This window comes from Orbicella franksi, chromosome 4 (assembly GCF_964199315.1).
Source record: "Orbicella franksi chromosome 4, jaOrbFran1.1, whole genome shotgun sequence".
In the NCBI taxonomy this organism is placed as follows: domain Eukaryota; kingdom Metazoa; phylum Cnidaria; class Anthozoa; order Scleractinia; family Merulinidae; genus Orbicella; species Orbicella franksi.
Genome location: NC_138148.1, coordinates 3,889,904 through 3,906,888, shown reverse-complemented (window position 1 = coordinate 3,906,888; position 16,985 = coordinate 3,889,904). Strand labels below are relative to the sequence as shown.

Sequence of the window (16,985 nt, the reverse complement as noted above, 5' to 3'; positions counted from 1 at the left end):
GCATGGGTAAACTATGGCTGGGTACTTTTGCATGGGTAGACTCTCTTATCAAGGATGGAAAAAACATGTCCAGTGCCGAGACATATCGAGTCTGGTTTGACGATTATGTTTTTTTACCAAAGTACAGGCTGTTGTGGGTGTAGAGAAATCGAAGGATTGTTTTCGAAAGTTGACAACTACTAACTACTACTCTCACTATTTCGTGACCAAACGATTCAGGATGGCAGCTCCGCGATCGATTGTTTTGCAGCGATCCGAAGTGAGAAATCAAGTACGGTTTGTTTCGATCAGGACCATTCCTTTTTAACTGTTTACACAGCGGTTAGCCATAAATTATTAACTGCATTATTGAATAGCGACCATTTCGAAAAAGGTGGAAAGCGAAACTCCCGGGGCGAAACTAAAACCGCGCCGACACACAGAATCTTGCTATAGATGTAAACTCGGAACAAGCTTTAAGGTAGCCATGAAGAATTTGGCGGAAATTAGAGCGAACATCACGTATAATGCCGTTTTAGTTGGGATTTTAATCATTTACGGGCTGTTAGGAGCGCTCGTTTTCAGGAAGCTTGAAGCTGTGAATAGCGCTTCATTCACGAACGACGGCCAGCTTGAAGACTCGAGGGAAAACCTTCTGAAAGAGCTGTGGAATCAAAACAGTCTGGAATTCGACCAGTGGTCGACACAAGCGAGAAACAAACTGGATTCATACGAGAAGAATTTCATGTTCGAGAGTTCGAATACAGCTGCGTGGAGCTTGGCTGATTCATGGTTATTTTCTTGCACAATCTTCACCACAATTGGTAAGAAACAGATTTTTAACTTTGTTCAATGAAATACTCGATTCATACTTGATAAGCCTGCAGGTCTTACTGTTAGAGTTCTATATCATTCGCTATTGTTAGGGCTGAATTTTATTGGGTTTTTTTATAATTAAATGCAACTATTTTTTTAAAATTATTTTCTGGGAAACTTTCCGCGGGGATGAGGGAAGGGAGAACTACCTTTACTTTCACCCTCCCCCAGAGAGAGCTTGCTTGCAGGTCGGGAACACGAACTTGATAGTCTGTCCATAGACGTTAATTTTTTGCTGCGAGTTATTTTTGTTCTAGCGTTTGAGAGCGGCCACCCGCTTGCGTTCGGGCTTTTTTCAAATCCTCCGCGGTTAATACTTTTGCTAATTGCGATCACAAAATAGAGGGGTTGGGGACGGATTAGAGCTTGAAAGAGCACTCGAGCAATTACTTTTGGTTCCTCAGCTTTAACAGAGACAAGTTTGCTGGAATTATACAGAAAAATTACGATGCCAAAAGTGTTTCCATTTTCGAGCTAGGGTACCGTAAATCCTCCACTAATCCCCTCTAAAATACCTCTCCTCCCCTCCCCTCCCAAAACTCATGAAAAGACAGACTGTCCCACTAGTGTGTTTTTATCGTTCATATTCAACTCAAATTCAACTCAAATTTCAACTCAAGAAGAATGGATTATAAGTCCGTTTTTTTTAATAGAAGAACTACGATGCTATTTTTCGTACGCAAACCATTTCTATGGGATCGAACCGTGCCAAATTTTTTGTCATGTAAATCGGCATTCATGTAAAAGATACTCCCCCGGCAGGTATAGAGGTTTAACGGCATTTGTATTCAGTTGTTCAGGATAATTTTGAGGTTAATTTGAAATGGTTGTGAAATTCACTTTAATGGCACTTAACAAGTTCTTTGTTACATCCAAATTGCAATGTCGTTGCTCTTTCCATAAAAAACACAAATATATCTATATATCTCAAGATGGGAGTCTAAAAAGGACCATTCTTAATATAAGAGAGCTTTAATAAAATATAAGTAACTATAATTTCTACAAACAGCAAACTACTTGTCTGACTGTAACCTTCACAGCTTCTCTAAGTTCTCTAATTTTCCAACAGTAAAGAATCGGGTTTAGTGACGAGTTTAAGTAAACTAAAGTGATCGTATAGACCTTAACGAGGAGCTCCGATGAGGAAACTTCATTTTGAGGCGACAACAGTCGTCCTACGATGCCATCCAAAACAAATGGTAAATAACAAATAATTAAAGTTGACTGTATCCAAAGACTACTAGACACTGCTTTTCTGTATCGCGCTACGTTCGGCGCGGGAACTGCTTGGTTCGGTTGCTCTGGTTGAATTGGGTTTTGAAGATAACGGAGCTTACAATAGATCTTTGTGTAAGAGAATATCGAGGTCGCTAAGCAGAGGGGTATAAATATGTAACTGTACAATAACGTGATGAGATAATTCCAAAAGTACATTGCTGCAGCGGCAATGGAGACAACCCAAATGATAACGACAGTCGCATACATCCTTTTCAATGTTACAACTTGTCTGTATCTGAGTCTCAATAGCAGGGCGAGAAGTCTGTCCACGCTTATAGCAGTCATTGTCAAAAACGACACTGAACCCAAAAGATATCCTGCGATGAAAGCTGAGGTGAATGCATAGGGACAAATGTTCCACCGTTTGGTCACCACAGAAATCAAATATGTAGCATACAGAGGCTCTGAAATAAGACCAACAAAGAAATCAGTTGTTGCCAGGCTGCAATACAAGACCTTCGATGGCGGATGAAGGGACGACTCCCTGCGAAGGGCGACCAGGATCAAAGCGTTTCCAAGAAATGCTGTAATGGACAGGAGAAGGATTATCACGGAAAAAATCGTCAGCTGGTTGTGTATGTTTCCTGTCGAAGCTTGCAAGCAATACACTTGTTGAAATGTTTGCTGGTGGTTTTCATCTCTAGTGAAGTTTGTCATCGCCATTAATCTGCAAAATGCAGCCAGACTATGCGCTGTGCAGTGTTCGTGCAAGTTGTTTACTTCGTCACGCACTGAAGTTAATTATAAAAAGCCACCGAAATAATATCGAAGCTGACGTATTCCAAAAAATGTGTCACATACGGTAAATAGTGTAAAACCGTAAAACGATATTAAAATGTGCAGATGGCCTGTCTTAAAGCATTAAATTGTCTAGCAAGGAAAAAGAATCGGGTTTCCCTCGTTAGATAACCAGACACTTATAGGCTTTCTTTTAGGCTTTCTATACATACAACAAACTGACTGGCCGTGAATTGCAAAGCTAGGAACTGTTTGTTCAGTTGGACGCAGGCTGAAAGGAAAGGATAGTTGTCAGTCATTAATCATTTAATGAAACACTTAGAATAACAAAGCTAAGAAACAGGTGGAGCGAAACGTTATTTCTTCCCGTCTGTAACATACACTGTATCCAGCAGATTTGTGTGGAAAAATTTGCACTGATCGCTTTAGAGGCAGCGGCAATTTAGAATAAAGCAACTCTGGCAAAGTTTTCACTTTCAGAGCAAAACGTAGCAATTAATGGTTATTAATTGAAGACGAAAACAATAACAAACAAACAAAACTAGTGAGAGACAGTGGAGGGGAAGGAAGTTGGAAAAGCCGGCGATGTTTTCGCCTTGCCTTCTTCTCGCTATCTTTTGCTCGCAGCAACGCGCGCTGTTTCCTTTGCTCGTGTGTTCAGTTTTCCACTCGCGTGCCCAAGTTTCCACCAAAAGCTCCTGCTTCGCAAGTTATGAAATAATAAGTAAATTACAATATTTAGAGACGAGTGCCACGTCAGCCCTGACCATCTATTTTGTCACTGAAGATTTGACAGTGTCCTTTTCATTAGTTTGCTAGTTCAGAAATTTCGCTGGTAGGACCCGATATCCCAAGACACGTTCACAATTTGCTGGACCTAGTGCAACAAATTAACTGAATCAACTTTCGAAAGTAATTTACCGGTCTGTCGGACAATTGAACTAGTTATCGTAGAATGAAAACTAAAAAACAACAACAAAAAAAACAGATTATTCGCGGATTCCTCCAATTTTGCGGTCTACATGACATGACGTATTTTGACCTACCACGCACCACTAATCATATTTAATGCATTTTTAATTCCATAATTTATGATCAGATTACCTGTGTATTTCTCCAGGTTATGGTAGCATTGTTCCAGTGTCCACGTGTGGACGTATCCTTTGTGTCATGTATGGGTTCCTTGGAATACCGCTGTTTAATGTCGTTGCTTCCAGTCTAGTATCTCTCATCACAGGGTGAGTCAGCCGGGCTGATATGCCGGAGAAATTTGAAAACGCAGCTTAATTTCTACGGTTAGGCCTACCGTAGCCGTTACCGTCCGCACTAATCCGTCTCGGACCGTCACGAAAACAGAGCTTTTCGAAAGCGCTCTTCAAACCGGAGGAATTTGAAAACACAGTCTTTGCGTTGTAGTTTGGACGGGAAACATTTTGGAAGCGATGACGTTACGATAATCACGTGGTTTCCCTGCCCGAGTTTTCCTCAAACACAAATCCAAAATGACCAGCGATTGTTGTGTTTTCAAATTTCTCCGGCGTAATGTGGACGGAAACATTTGATGCATTTTCAGAGCGAAAGCTCCTTTGGTTTTCAAATTTCTCCAGAATAGCGTGGAGGCGGCCTCAGCCGATAAGTTGCCGTTAAAAGGCAGAAATCATCCACAGTTAATTATTAATTAAAATTTCTTGTCAACTCTCCTTCGCTGTCATCGGTTCTCGTGCTCTCGCAATAAATTTGAACTTGTTCAAATTGTCACAAAACTCGACGAAAAATTTTCTCGTCTGCCAGGCAGATGTCAACTCTCGCCTAGTCTAGTGTTATAATAGTCGATCTTACGGCTGTAGTTACCGAAAATTGAACTCTCTTACATTTCGGTTTGCAGTTGGGATCTTACTAAGAACTATGTTATTTCATGAAATAACTGAACTACTACGCGCGCGCTCTCATTGGTCGATAGATGTGTTTAGATGAGAGTATGTAAGCACTACATAAATGTCTCGAATTCTCCGACTCCTCCTCGTGTTTAGATGAGGCTATGTAAACACGGAAAAAGTATTCTGTTTTTATTTTCAGCGTCCTTCAATTCTTGCACTCCGCAAATTTGCGGCGGAAAAGACAACACGAAGCAGCAAAAGAGAAGAAAGATGAAGATTCGTCACAGTTTCAAACGATAAACGACAACCAAGAGTTTCATCTCACTCTCAAGAACGTATTTAGCATGGTTACGACATATTTAGCGGCTGGTGCCGTGTTATTCTCGTTGTGGGAAGAGTGGTCGTTGTTTGAATCGTTCTACTACTATTTTGTGACTTTAACGACAATAGGTAAGCATTTCAAAAAGTTGCGGTGTACGAAATTTAACCTGTCGTTATTGCGAGGTTAGATGCAGACTCGTACCCAGTCCAGTGGCGGATCCAGCCTTTGAGCTAGGAGGAGGGTGCGGGGGTGGGGGGTGGGGGTTTGTTTTACTTACCCTGCCGGCTTGTCTTCCTTCAGTCATTTCTTCTTTTTTCACCCAAAATAGGGCGGGGGGGGGGGGAGAAGGCGCCCCCCCGGGCCCCTTCCCTAGATCCGCCACTGCAGTCGCTATTTACGGGTCAGATTGGATATTTGTTTGAAGAAGAAAACGGTCTGGATCGAGTGGATCGAGTGGAGCGCGTGGGGAGTTACGGTAATAGGCAGCAGATAATCCACCCTTGTATCCAGTCTTCTTTTCCCCAAAATAAACACCTATAGTGACCGGCTACGAGCCTGGTTTGTATGAGCAATGTCACGGGAGACATGCAAGAAAAGTTGCAGGGTGTTTGCAGAGGAAAATAATTTTTTGACAAAAACTATCACGTTTAACTGTGAAATAAGATAAAGGAGGACTACTGGGCATTTCCAGAGCAGGGACAAAATAAATGGCAAAATACTTTTTAAAGCAAAAAACAAAACGAACATTCAGTAACAGCGAAAAAAACAACCAATATGAGGTTGTAGTGTTAGCACACAAAAAATAATTTTATGAAAAACATTGCTCCAACATTTTCACTAGCGACAGCACGTAACGTTCCGTGTCCTTTTTCCTCAGGTCTCGGCGATTATGTGCCTCGGAATATGCACCACACGGTGTTCTTTGGCGGGTACATTATTGTGGGTCTTGTCCTGGTTATCATGTTATTTAGTGCCATAGAGGAAGAGATTACAAAACGTTTGGACAAAATCAAGCAAATGGTTGGATTGGTTGAAAATGGGCACAAGGACAAGAAAGACCGCTGAGAACTCATTCCGCCGGCGATTCTGTGTGACTCGAAATTTGTCCTACCTTGATCTCCGTCAAGGTTGACTCGTCCACTTGGTCGATCTATTTGTTTTGCGCGTATTCTCGCGTGACACCACGGTGGAAGATGCTTAATACGTACAACCAACAGGTGAAACAGCATGAAAGAACAACAGACAAGAAGCTGGAAACATATGGAATCAAAACACTTATTCAATTTTGTAAAACCGTGACAGCACATAATGATGACAATACACTAGCCTGCGGGCGGATTAAGGACGACGCGGGGAAAAAGTTGGAAAGTAAGGCTCACGTTTGCCGCTTGAATCGTTCTGAATCAGCCAAGTTTGAGAATTAATTTTATTCTTCAGTGTGGCAACATAGCTACTGTTGTAACTTTTCTTTATTTAATTGGGGGCGCATATTTCTTACAATATTTATACATTTTCGAGTCAAAACTCAATGACGGTCTGGGATTTCTTCCCTGTCTGATAAGAGTATCGAAGCTTCCTTGCTGATGACGTAGCTATGTAGAAATCCGTGTAGTGTCACTGATTGGTTGATGCGCAGTTTTGAATTTTCGCGCGCAAGTAACAACCAATCAGAGACACTGAACAGAGTGGGGCATCGGTATGGAATTTTTTCGGGTCCAGTCTCAGACGTTCCTATTAACGGTAGCCTGCGTAGAAAACGAAAAACGGGGACGAGGGGGAGGAGCGTTTTTCACTTTTTTTACCCCTTCACCATTCACGCCTGTAGCGCAAGCTTCTAACTACAGCGTTGGAAGAACTGCGTGCACCTTTGTTTATTGAATTGATACTGAAGAGAATGAAAGAGTACTTGAACCTTTCAGGAAAGATCTCTCCTCATTTGCGTGTGGGTAGTAAACCGGTACCAGCTGTAGCGAGACTCTACGTCCTCGTTTTCTATTTTTTTGCCTTCTCCTTCTTTCTCTTCTTATCGTCTGTAGCTTCTCCCTGTATTGCCAGCAGAGCTCGCGGATCTCTGATGTCATACCCCAGCCTCTGAGCTTGAATTGCCTGAAGTCTCGACTTTTCTTTTTCCTCTCTTCTTTTAGCCCTGATTTCTCGCATCCTTGTTTTATACTCCTCGATGATTTGCGGCATCTTCGCCATGTTCTCCGCAATTTTTTTACGTCTGTAAAGTTAGCACATAATCAATAATATTAGCTTCATTTCTTTTCTGGAGCAGGGCGCAGAAGGAACTTATTGGGGTGGGGGGAGGGGGGGGGGAGTGCTCCCGTAAATGTTGGATAGGTGTGTGCCGCAAAGGGTTTTAAAACCTGAACAATTTAGGTACCCTATCTAAGGATCACACCAGGAACACAATGTCAACAGGGGCAAAAAGATCAGGAACCCCAAAAACCATATCCTGTCTCACAGCACATACCTATATAGCCAATATATGGGAGTACCCCCCCCCCCCAACTGGGAACTTACAAGGCTAACAGGGTCATTTCAATCAAATTGCAATCAACTAATTGTGATAACTCTCTGAGTTCTTTAATTTATTACAGTGACTGTGCAACTACTTTAACCTGGCCTTTTGGAAGAAATACCTGATTAACGAAAATATCCAATGGGGGCAAATGGTGGTGACTTTATTTGCAAATGGACCAATAACATATTTAAGTGTTTGCACAATGACAGTATGCCAACAATTGCATATGAAGTGAAAGGAAGGCAAGTAAAGGTCTGTTTTACTTAAATTTCCATACTACCCTACTGCTCTATACTGTCCATACTCTTCAGATCCCATCCAAAGAAGCAAATCATTCTCATATTTGAACAACAAAATGTCTTGAAATTGCAAGGGGAGGGGGGGGGGGGGGGGGTGAAACCTGCAATCCCAGACAAAAGACTTGGGACATGAAGCAAGTTCTCCCCTCCCCCCTCTTTCAATGTTGAGGACCCTGTTCACGCACAAGGGACAGGATCGAGGGAACAGTTGATATGATTCTTTACCTCTCTTCCTGCAGCATAACACGCTTGTGTCCTTTTGGAGTTCTGTCAAGGCCTCTATCAGCCATTGGCTTCTGTGGCCAGTAGTAACCTTTGGCTATGTATTCATTTCTTAATTTCGCTAATTTTCTGGCATTGTACAGAGGTTTTATCCACTTTCCATCCACCAATCGACCTCTTGAGTTTCTTAAAATCTCTGCCACTTCGGGATGGACTGAAGTTTAAGGTTAATAAAAAACGAACATTAGTACTAAGATTGCTAAGATGTATGAAATCTGGGGCCATCAAAATCACTCTTCTTCTTCTATCAAAACTCCATTATTGTACCTGGTGTGTGTTCTTCCATAACTGGTGTTCCCATTCCTTTAGTCTGTAGCACATGAGCTGGTGGATCAAGCTTTGATTCATCTGTTTCTGTTGCTTTCTTAGACTCTGTTGCACTGCTGCATAACTTCCTATTCAAATAAAAATAAAAAAATAAGGAAATTTTGTTTAATAAACCATGCGTAAAAAAGCAATTTTTTGATTTGCCCTACCTCCCTTACCTCAGGACAAGACTGCCTCAAACAATTCCCCACCCTTGGGCACAAAGGTCCTGACTTGTCCCAGAGGTTGCCCGGGGGTGGTGGTAACTGGTGGAATTGAACCACGCATTATTTCTTCCCCACTCGAGAACCTAGCCTCTAAAAGGGTTTTCAAGGGCATGGCGTAGGGTCTGAGAGATTTAATATCGAACAGTCAAGAATAGACTAGAAACTCCAAAGTAAGCTGTCCCAAGACCCCAGCAGACGTTCACGTAATTGTAGTCGGTTTTAGACCTCGCTCGGACAACCTTAAATTAAAGACCCACTCAAATTATAGCCTTCATATTGAATTCAAACAGATACAAGAAGAAGAACACAACTGATGTATGTCCACCCACCTGCTAATTCCTACTGAGACTACTCCAGAAATACATTAAATATGAATTATAAGCTTAGTTAAGATTACTAGCTGGCTTAATTTTTTAGCTTAGCTATTGACTTTAAGCTTCTTTTGTTTACACATTCACCCGATACAATGATTTTACATAATTGTATAACTTTCATGATTTAAAATCACTAACCTTTGCGTCATCATTCTTCCAAAAATGAGTCTATAAGGAAGATTTTGAAGCGAAAATGACCGCCACAACAGATTGCAATTTTGGCACATAAAAGCCGCCATTTTGGTCGCCATCTTGGATTTGGATGAGATCATGTGACTGATAGTACCAAATTTGGAAAAGAGTTCCTTATAAGGAACATGCCTCCACAAACTGTCGTTGACCAAAAATTATTTGGTAGTTGATATGGCGGAGGGCGACTTGAATGTTGATAGCATAATATCCCGCTTGTTAGAAGGTTTGGACACTTCATATCCTTAACTTTCTCCTTCACTTTCTCTTGACAAGATGTAAACTTTATCTTTACTTTCGTAGCTCGCGGTCGACCGGGAAAGAGTGTGCAACTAGCAGAATCTGAAGTTCGTGGACTATGTCTGAAGTCTAGGGAAATCTTTTTGAATCAACCCATCTTGTTGGAGTTAGAGGCGCCTCTGAAAATCTGTGGTAAGCTGGCTATCGTGAACTCCAGAGGCCTGTCGCTTCTGAGTTCAAATGTAGTAGTTCTTTATCAGTGAACCGGGTTCACAGTTTGCGAGGAATGCCGAGGACGAATGCTAAGATTTGTCCCTACACACCTTCAGTTGATCGCTGGCCTGCTGTTCACTGCGAGTAAAGACTTATCCCTTTTGAATTACAGAGCTTGACTTTAAAGGCTTTCGCGATTTTCCTTGAACAAATGGCTCTGTTTGCCGAGTAATAGAAGCCGGTTTAGCTTCCATGTGTTGTTGAAATCGAGTGTCAAAGGAGTTGACCTTTCTTCAGGCGCCTTGTTTACGGGATATAAACGTAAGCTTATTTTAATGCCGCAGTAGTCTGGTTTTTTGGTGGAATTTTTAAACCTGGAAAGTTCGCTTAGGGAACTCATGAAATTAGATATGTGCGCTGCCAGGATGTTAATCACGAGCAGATAAAAAACGCGTTTAGAATATTTGCCTACGTTAGATATTTTTGGGCTTGACGATGACTTCGAATAAACAAACAGGACCTACCAACGAATTTCCTTCTTTAGGAAGCGAAATATTTGATACTTTACAGTCGACAGATAGCAGTATACTTAGGTTTTAGTTTGTAGAATGTCTTAGATCTACTACGAACTTGTAATTAACTGTACTGTTTTGCGAGGGAGTTCCCAAATTCGATGTGTCATGGTCTCGTATATTTTGTTCCTTAGTTATGTAATTTATTGTTGGAACGTATTGTGGACCTGTTTTCACATCTAAGCAATAATTACTGATAGCCCTAAACAGTACGTCAAAGCGTAATGAATAGTGTCAGGCCATTATGATATTAATTTAGAGAGAGCTCGACAGGAACATGTAAAAAGTTCATTATTGTCTTCAGTTGAGAATCGTTACCCTGATATTGAAGATGACCGTGTTTCTTCCCATTTTATTTATCATCAGAAATTCTTTAATTGATTGGTAGTATATCTAAAAAATATGAACGCCAAGAAGTATGCGGTTATAAAATTTCTTTTTTATTGCAATTAAGATAAACCCCAAAAGGGTTGCCTTCCTAAATGCAAATTTGTTACTCTAGTAAAATAATTATACGGAAGTGCCATATGCTGGCTTAATTTGGTTGTCAATATATAATCAGATTTGGACTTTTGGAGGTCTCCTTACGATTTTTCATGAAAATCAATTTTTTTAAAACTGTTTTCATACTGAACACCCAAAGTTGGCATCTTATGTGTAAAAATATTTTTACTCCAACTTTTCTGTCTTGTTGATCATTACTTCACAGTTTATTAAACTGCGTACGTAAGATTGGTTGGTACAAAGAAGTTAAGCAGATCTTGAATCACCTTTGCCACTAAAGGCCCAATCCACAGTACATTGTCTTTAATACAGTGTACATGCTTTGTTTTTGTTTCTTTAAACATGTTTAGCTTTAATTTCCTTTTGAGTATAGTGTGCAATTTCAAGAAAAAGAGTAACTGAATCATTCTGAAAGTTTGTAGTCTGAAAGAGAACTACACCATAACATTCATGCAAGAATCTTTTATGTTACATAGAATTTTGGAATGATAATTGGTGATATTGTGTCAGCCTCGACCTTTTAGGACAAAACGTTCTTTCTGTAAACAAAAATATCAAGTATCTTTCTTCAATGAAATTTCTGTCGAACTCCTGTGAAGTCAACAACTTTCTGGTCACTATTTAATTTGTAGAAAACAGATCATGTTGGATGGTTGTAACAAGTTCCATCAATGTACCACTTCAAGTTTTCATTCTTTTGTTAGAAATTTGTAATTCATAGTCCTTATTGTTTTACAAATTTAGGTGTACATCGATAAGCATGATAATGCCATCCTATATAAAGTTTCATTTGTTACAAGTAGATGTCTACTGATTATACTAAGTGGCAGCATTGCTAAAGTTTTGGTTGACATATATGTAGATGCCAATCACTTGATAAGTTTAATTAAGGCATGGTACATGAACACGTATTTACATTTGGTTTTTATAGAACACACGCACATGTGCATTTACGTTCACTTATCTGTGGTTTATGTTTTCAGGTGATTGAACTTGATAGTCACATATCTTCTCTGAAGAATACATTATTTTTGTTTTGTCTAACAAAGCTCTGATCCTAAACTTATTGCACACAGGTGATATTCATGGACAATACACAGATCTTTTAAGGTTATTTGAATATGGAGGATTTCCCCCAGAGGCAAACTACTTGTTTCTGGGTGACTATGTGGACAGAGGAAAGCAATCCTTGGAAACCATCTGTCTTTTGTTAGCATACAAGATCAAATATCCAGAAAATTTCTTTCTGTTGCGTGGAAACCATGAGTGTGCAAGCATTAACAGAATTTATGGCTTTTATGATGAATGTGAGTACATACATGTATTTGTGGTTAGAATGGACTATAAATTATGCTTCTTTACTTGCATTTTTAAATTAAGGCCGGTGTGAAAAGTAACAACTGAGTGACTGTAGTCTCTCAGCCAGCAGCACCTGGCATGAGTTGTGTGCTCAGACCTACACAAGTTCTTTTTGTAGTAGACTTGTGACAGGCCAAGGTAGACAATCTCTGAGTGAATTAGTAGCTTGTAACCATTTTACACCTGAGCCTATAGTTACTGCTGTAATGCAGTGATCAAAGCTGGATAGTTATCTCTCAGCTTATATATTATTGATAGCATCAAGCTAGTAAAAGTACATGTGTCTGTATGTCTAAGCAGGGTTGTCAAAAGTAGCCTGCGCTTGACAAAAATTATCATCTTGACAATTTTGCTAGCTTCTCCACTAGGCTATTCATCTGATACTTTAGAAAGAGATGGCAAAATGAGCTGCCCACTGAAGCAGTTGGTGTCTTAGTCTTGCCATTATGGTATGATTTAGGTTTTTGTGTGTTACTGAAGAGTTAAGTCAAGTTGTGTAGTAAAAGTTTTATTTGTTTGTGTTTTCTACAAATGATAGCCAACTTCGCTTACATTATGTCTGGTTGGTATTATTCTCTGTGCATTGTAAGCATATTTGGATCCCTGTCAAGCAATTACTTTTATACAAGGTGACATCCAGTTTAGGTCATGAATAGCAAAGAAATGCTCAGAGCTTGATACAAGTAGTTTTAGCTTCTGTATTTTTGAAACAATGACAGCTTTACGTGGTAATCTGAAACTTAATTTTGTAGGCAAGCGACGATATAACATCAAACTCTGGAAAACATTCACAGACTGCTTTAATTGTTTACCAATTGCTGCTATAGTTGATGAAAAGATCTTCTGTTGTCATGGAGGTGAGTAAAGAAATGTCAAGTAAGTCTGGTTCGGCAAGTAGTGATACTCTGCCACCTATCCTCCTCATGCCTTATGGCACATACATGTAGGGCTTTAGTGATACTCTGTAGCCTGGAATAAGAGAAGACACTTAAGCTTTAGAAAGGGAATGTACATGTAATCAAGATTTGTATAAAATGTATGTATGTAGTGTCTTGTTAATTCAAATGGATCTAAATTGTGAATTTTCTACCAGAATTACTTGAGCACACAGAGCTGGGATTTTCTGTTCCCCAAGAATTTGCTATAAATGTGTACATCTGACCTTTTTCTAGTCTGCTAACATTCTTGATCTGTGTTTGAGCGCCAAGTGTTAATCGAATAAGAAAGTGAATTTCTCTTTCACAAGGTCTCTCACCAGATTTACAGTCAATGGAACAGATTAGAAGAATCATGAGGCCTACAGATGTTCCAGACACAGGTAAAGAAATGCAATTTGTTTGGTTTAGGGCAACTCTCATTTAAAGATGGCTTGCCCATGGAAGAAATCATTAGTGAGAATGATTCCTATGGCAGATCATAAGGCAACATCACTGAAATAGCTATTTTAATTACAAGTGATACCGTAAGTTCATGATGGCCTAATACATGTTACTTACTATCAGCGACTCCTATAAGTTGGAGATTGTAACTTGTGTTTCATATCCTTTCAGGCCTCCTTTGTGACCTGTTGTGGTCAGATCCAGATAAAGACACAAATGGCTGGGGCGAAAATGATAGAGGTGTTTCTTTCACATTTGGAGCTGATGTTGTCAGCAAGTTCTTAAACCGCCATGACTTAGATCTTATATGCAGAGCGCATCAGGTCAGTTAAACTAATGGTTACAAACTAATCAAGTTACAAAAACCTTGAAAATCTACGGGTGTTGAAATTCTGATCGTGAGTGAACAGCTATTTCTATTTGAGAGCCATTGCAAAGTTTTGGCACACTTATTTGTATATTGAGGAATTGAGAGGATTGAGTCACAAAAGTTTGGTAGTGGACTCTTAAAATTACCCTGGGAACAACACTATAGCCAACCTTAATTGAGTAAAGGTTAACTTACTTTACAATCTCCATAGGTGGTGGAAGATGGTTATGAATTTTTTGCCAAACGGCAGCTGGTCACGTTGTTCTCAGCACCTAATTACTGTGGAGAGTTTGACAATGCAGGTGGAATGATGAGTGTGGATGAAACTTTAATGTGTTCTTTCCAGGTATAGAAATTCTATTATGAGCACATAATTTGATTAAGTGATCCAATTTGAAATTTTACACCCGTAGAAAATCTACTTAGAGTGAGAAATGTTTTTTTGTGCATAAATCATAAACTGGAGCTAAGTGTTGCTTTCATATCCAACAAAACTCTTTTGCTGGTAATTGCATGTTACTCATACATTATACTAAACAATTAGATTATGAGCACAAGATTTCTATTGCATGGCCCGAGTCAACTATCACACATAGAAAGCGGAAGCAAATAATCTTATTGTTTAAGTGTAAATCTACTACCCGTTCAAAACTTTATCTAAATACTCGTCACACACACTTTGAAAATGCAAAGAAGTGACCACCAGTTCATTAACAAGCGCACACTGCTACGCTACTCACTATCTACAACAGAATAGATAGTGAGTAGCATAGTCAATCAGAGAACGGCATTTGTGATAGAACACAAGTAGATTTATACTAATATTTAGCAAACACCTGGACATCAAGTTCTTTTAATCCACTTGGTAGAATAAGGTACTAGTTGTTTTGAATTGTATTTCAAGATGGGTCAGCTAACAGTAATATTGTCAATTTTGTTTCCTTTTTGATTTATAAAGAATTATTGACCTAACCCTGCATGTGTGTTTAGTATGCTATTGCTATGAAAAATTATTAATAGTCAGTTTCCTTACTTCAGATTTTAAAGCCGTCAGAGAAGAAAGCAAAGTACCAATATGGTGGATTAAACTCTGGCCGGCCAGTAACTCCTCCAAGAGGTCCTCAGAAAGCAAAAGGAAAGAAATAGGCAGTGGATTACTTTAAGAACCAAACCTGGCTATTGTACCAAGTTGGTACAACATATTTGATATATATATATAACCCATTGTTTGTGATGCATTTTGTCTTTACAAAAGATCAAATCCTCCTTGGTGTTAAAATATTTTTGTTTTCTTTAACAAGGAGACTGCTCTTCTGTGGTATCAAAGATACCACCATTTACCCATAGCAATGTTCCTTGAATAATGTCTTACTTTCAGTAAGAACAAACTGCGTAACATGAAAACTTTTGTATGCTCTGAGTTCTTTGTGCCTGGAATTATTTATGTGGAAATCTATAGGTTATGTCTGATTTTTTTTTTCAAATGACCTTTTTAAAAATTCAAGTGAACATATATACTGTTGCTGTTTGAGCAAGTTTTGTGCATCGCAAAGTTTTACAATGTACGTAGCACATTTTACTGCACTTTGTATTTTATCCACTGCAAGCTAAATTTAGAGTTAAACAATGGTTATATCCTTAGAATGAAGTCAACTGTTGTAAAAAGATAGCCAGTCAAGTTCTAGCCCTCTGCCTCACTATCATTGGCTGTTTATCTTTTTAAATTCAAGAAGATAGTCTCACGTTACTCTGCCAGTGTTTGGATATTTCCAGTGAAGTAACAGTTTTGTTTTGTAGTCATTTTAGATTGTGGACCCAACGAGGGTTCATAATAATTGAACTTAAATTATAACATGTTTTCAAAACCTACCCTCAAATATCAGGGTGCAAAGTTAAGAAAGCGGACAATTTAGATGACAGTATGATGTAAAATTGACTAGTTGTAGCCTGCAGTGAAGAGAATGAGAGAACACTGTTTGCTCAAATGGGTGAGTGAACGTCAAACAACCCTCACCCTCGAAAGGATGAGATAAATGTACATGGATGTTGCCCCTAGACATGAAATAGAAAATAGCACTGTCAATAGAGATTATTGTTTATAACTGCATTAAGTTTACTTTGAAGAAGAGATTACTGATGTGTGAAAGATATTAATGTTAGTTGTGTGTTATGCAAGTCTGGATGTTTTCAGCTGGAGACAAGAGTGCATGCTGTTATAATTTGCAACTGTCAATTCTCGGCTGAGCTAATAATCAATATAATTTCATTGATATCTTTATTTTCTGAAACAAATAAAATTATTGTTAGAGTAAGTTTAATCTTTATGCTCAACCCTTAAACATATTAGTTTTATAGTCATTATGAAGTTACTTTAAGGTGTATAATCTAACAGCAAAATGCTTTGATTGTCAATAGTGTAAGAGTTACCAAGATCAAACACCATGTCACAGAATAATATAGGGTACTCACGTTATGTTCACCCTTTGAGTGCATCTATTCCATTTCCTTAACAAAGTACACAAAACAGCATGTACATGTATGGTGCTATTTTCCATTCATATCACTTAGAGGTCAGTTGAAAGGAGTGTGAATTGGGTGGAACGTTATAAATGATTTATTTTGTTGTCCAGTTTGTGTGATTCTAGAAGATCTTGAAGGCAATTTATAGAAAGTTTGTACATGGCATACTTTAACCTCCTATGCATACTCTCTTCTGACATATTGTACAATGGTCTATGGCATTTTGCCTCCAAGGGATGATTGTGCTGCATGTCAAAGAGTGACTGCACAAGAGGCTGGGCATACTTGAGCTTGAGACTCTTGTCTTTTTCATGTCAACCAGTACATAATATTGTTTTTTGTAGATCCAACCAGAAGATAATGCTGGTAACAATAAAATTCTAACTTGTGAACTAGTAACAGCTTGTGTGGGTATTTATTTGGGATTGTTCTGTTGGTGTAGGCCAGATGGAAGTCTTATTCTCAGTCTTTTCTTCTGCCCTCTCCGGGGCCTAAAGGTACAGCCTGAGATGAGCGACCCTGGGAAGGAGTTGGGTTTCGCCTTTGATTTAGCT

The 16,985-nt window shown here is 39.2% G+C and overlaps 4 protein-coding genes across 4 annotated transcripts; 2 read left to right on the top strand and 2 right to left on the bottom strand.

Moving 5' to 3' along the window:
- Positions 1–193: 193 nt before the first annotated feature.
- LOC145486010 (TWiK family of potassium channels protein 7-like) lies at positions 194–6,369 on the top strand. Its single transcript, XM_081464704.1, has 4 exons — positions 194–803; positions 3,992–4,109; positions 4,948–5,198; positions 5,948–6,369. The coding sequence occupies exons 1-4, from the start codon at positions 467–469 to the stop codon at positions 6,133–6,135; spliced, it is 894 nt and encodes a 297-aa protein (XP_081320830.1). The 5' UTR covers positions 194–466; the 3' UTR covers positions 6,136–6,369.
- LOC145486009 (melanocortin receptor 4-like) lies at positions 1,790–4,034 on the bottom strand. The gene has a single exon (XM_081464703.1). The coding sequence runs from the start codon at positions 2,794–2,796 to the stop codon at positions 1,855–1,857; it is 942 nt and encodes a 313-aa protein (XP_081320829.1). The 5' UTR covers positions 2,797–4,034; the 3' UTR covers positions 1,790–1,854.
- Positions 6,370–6,519: 150 nt separating the features above from the next.
- LOC145486013 (uncharacterized) lies at positions 6,520–9,390 on the bottom strand. The gene is made up of 4 exons (XM_081464709.1): positions 9,224–9,390; positions 8,446–8,573; positions 8,122–8,332; positions 6,520–7,294 (listed from the first exon to the last, which is right to left on the bottom strand). The coding sequence occupies exons 1-4, from the start codon at positions 9,355–9,357 to the stop codon at positions 7,063–7,065; spliced, it is 705 nt and encodes a 234-aa protein (XP_081320835.1). The 5' UTR covers positions 9,358–9,390; the 3' UTR covers positions 6,520–7,062.
- LOC145486007 (serine/threonine-protein phosphatase PP1-beta catalytic subunit) lies at positions 9,391–16,261 on the top strand. The gene is made up of 8 exons (XM_081464702.1): positions 9,391–9,500; positions 9,578–9,706; positions 11,880–12,110; positions 12,915–13,019; positions 13,409–13,480; positions 13,713–13,864; positions 14,123–14,257; positions 14,950–16,261. Exons 1-8 carry the CDS (start codon positions 9,449–9,451, stop codon positions 15,055–15,057), a joined length of 984 nt encoding a protein of 327 aa, XP_081320828.1. The 5' UTR covers positions 9,391–9,448; the 3' UTR covers positions 15,058–16,261.
- The last annotated feature ends 724 nt before the right edge of the window (positions 16,262–16,985 follow it).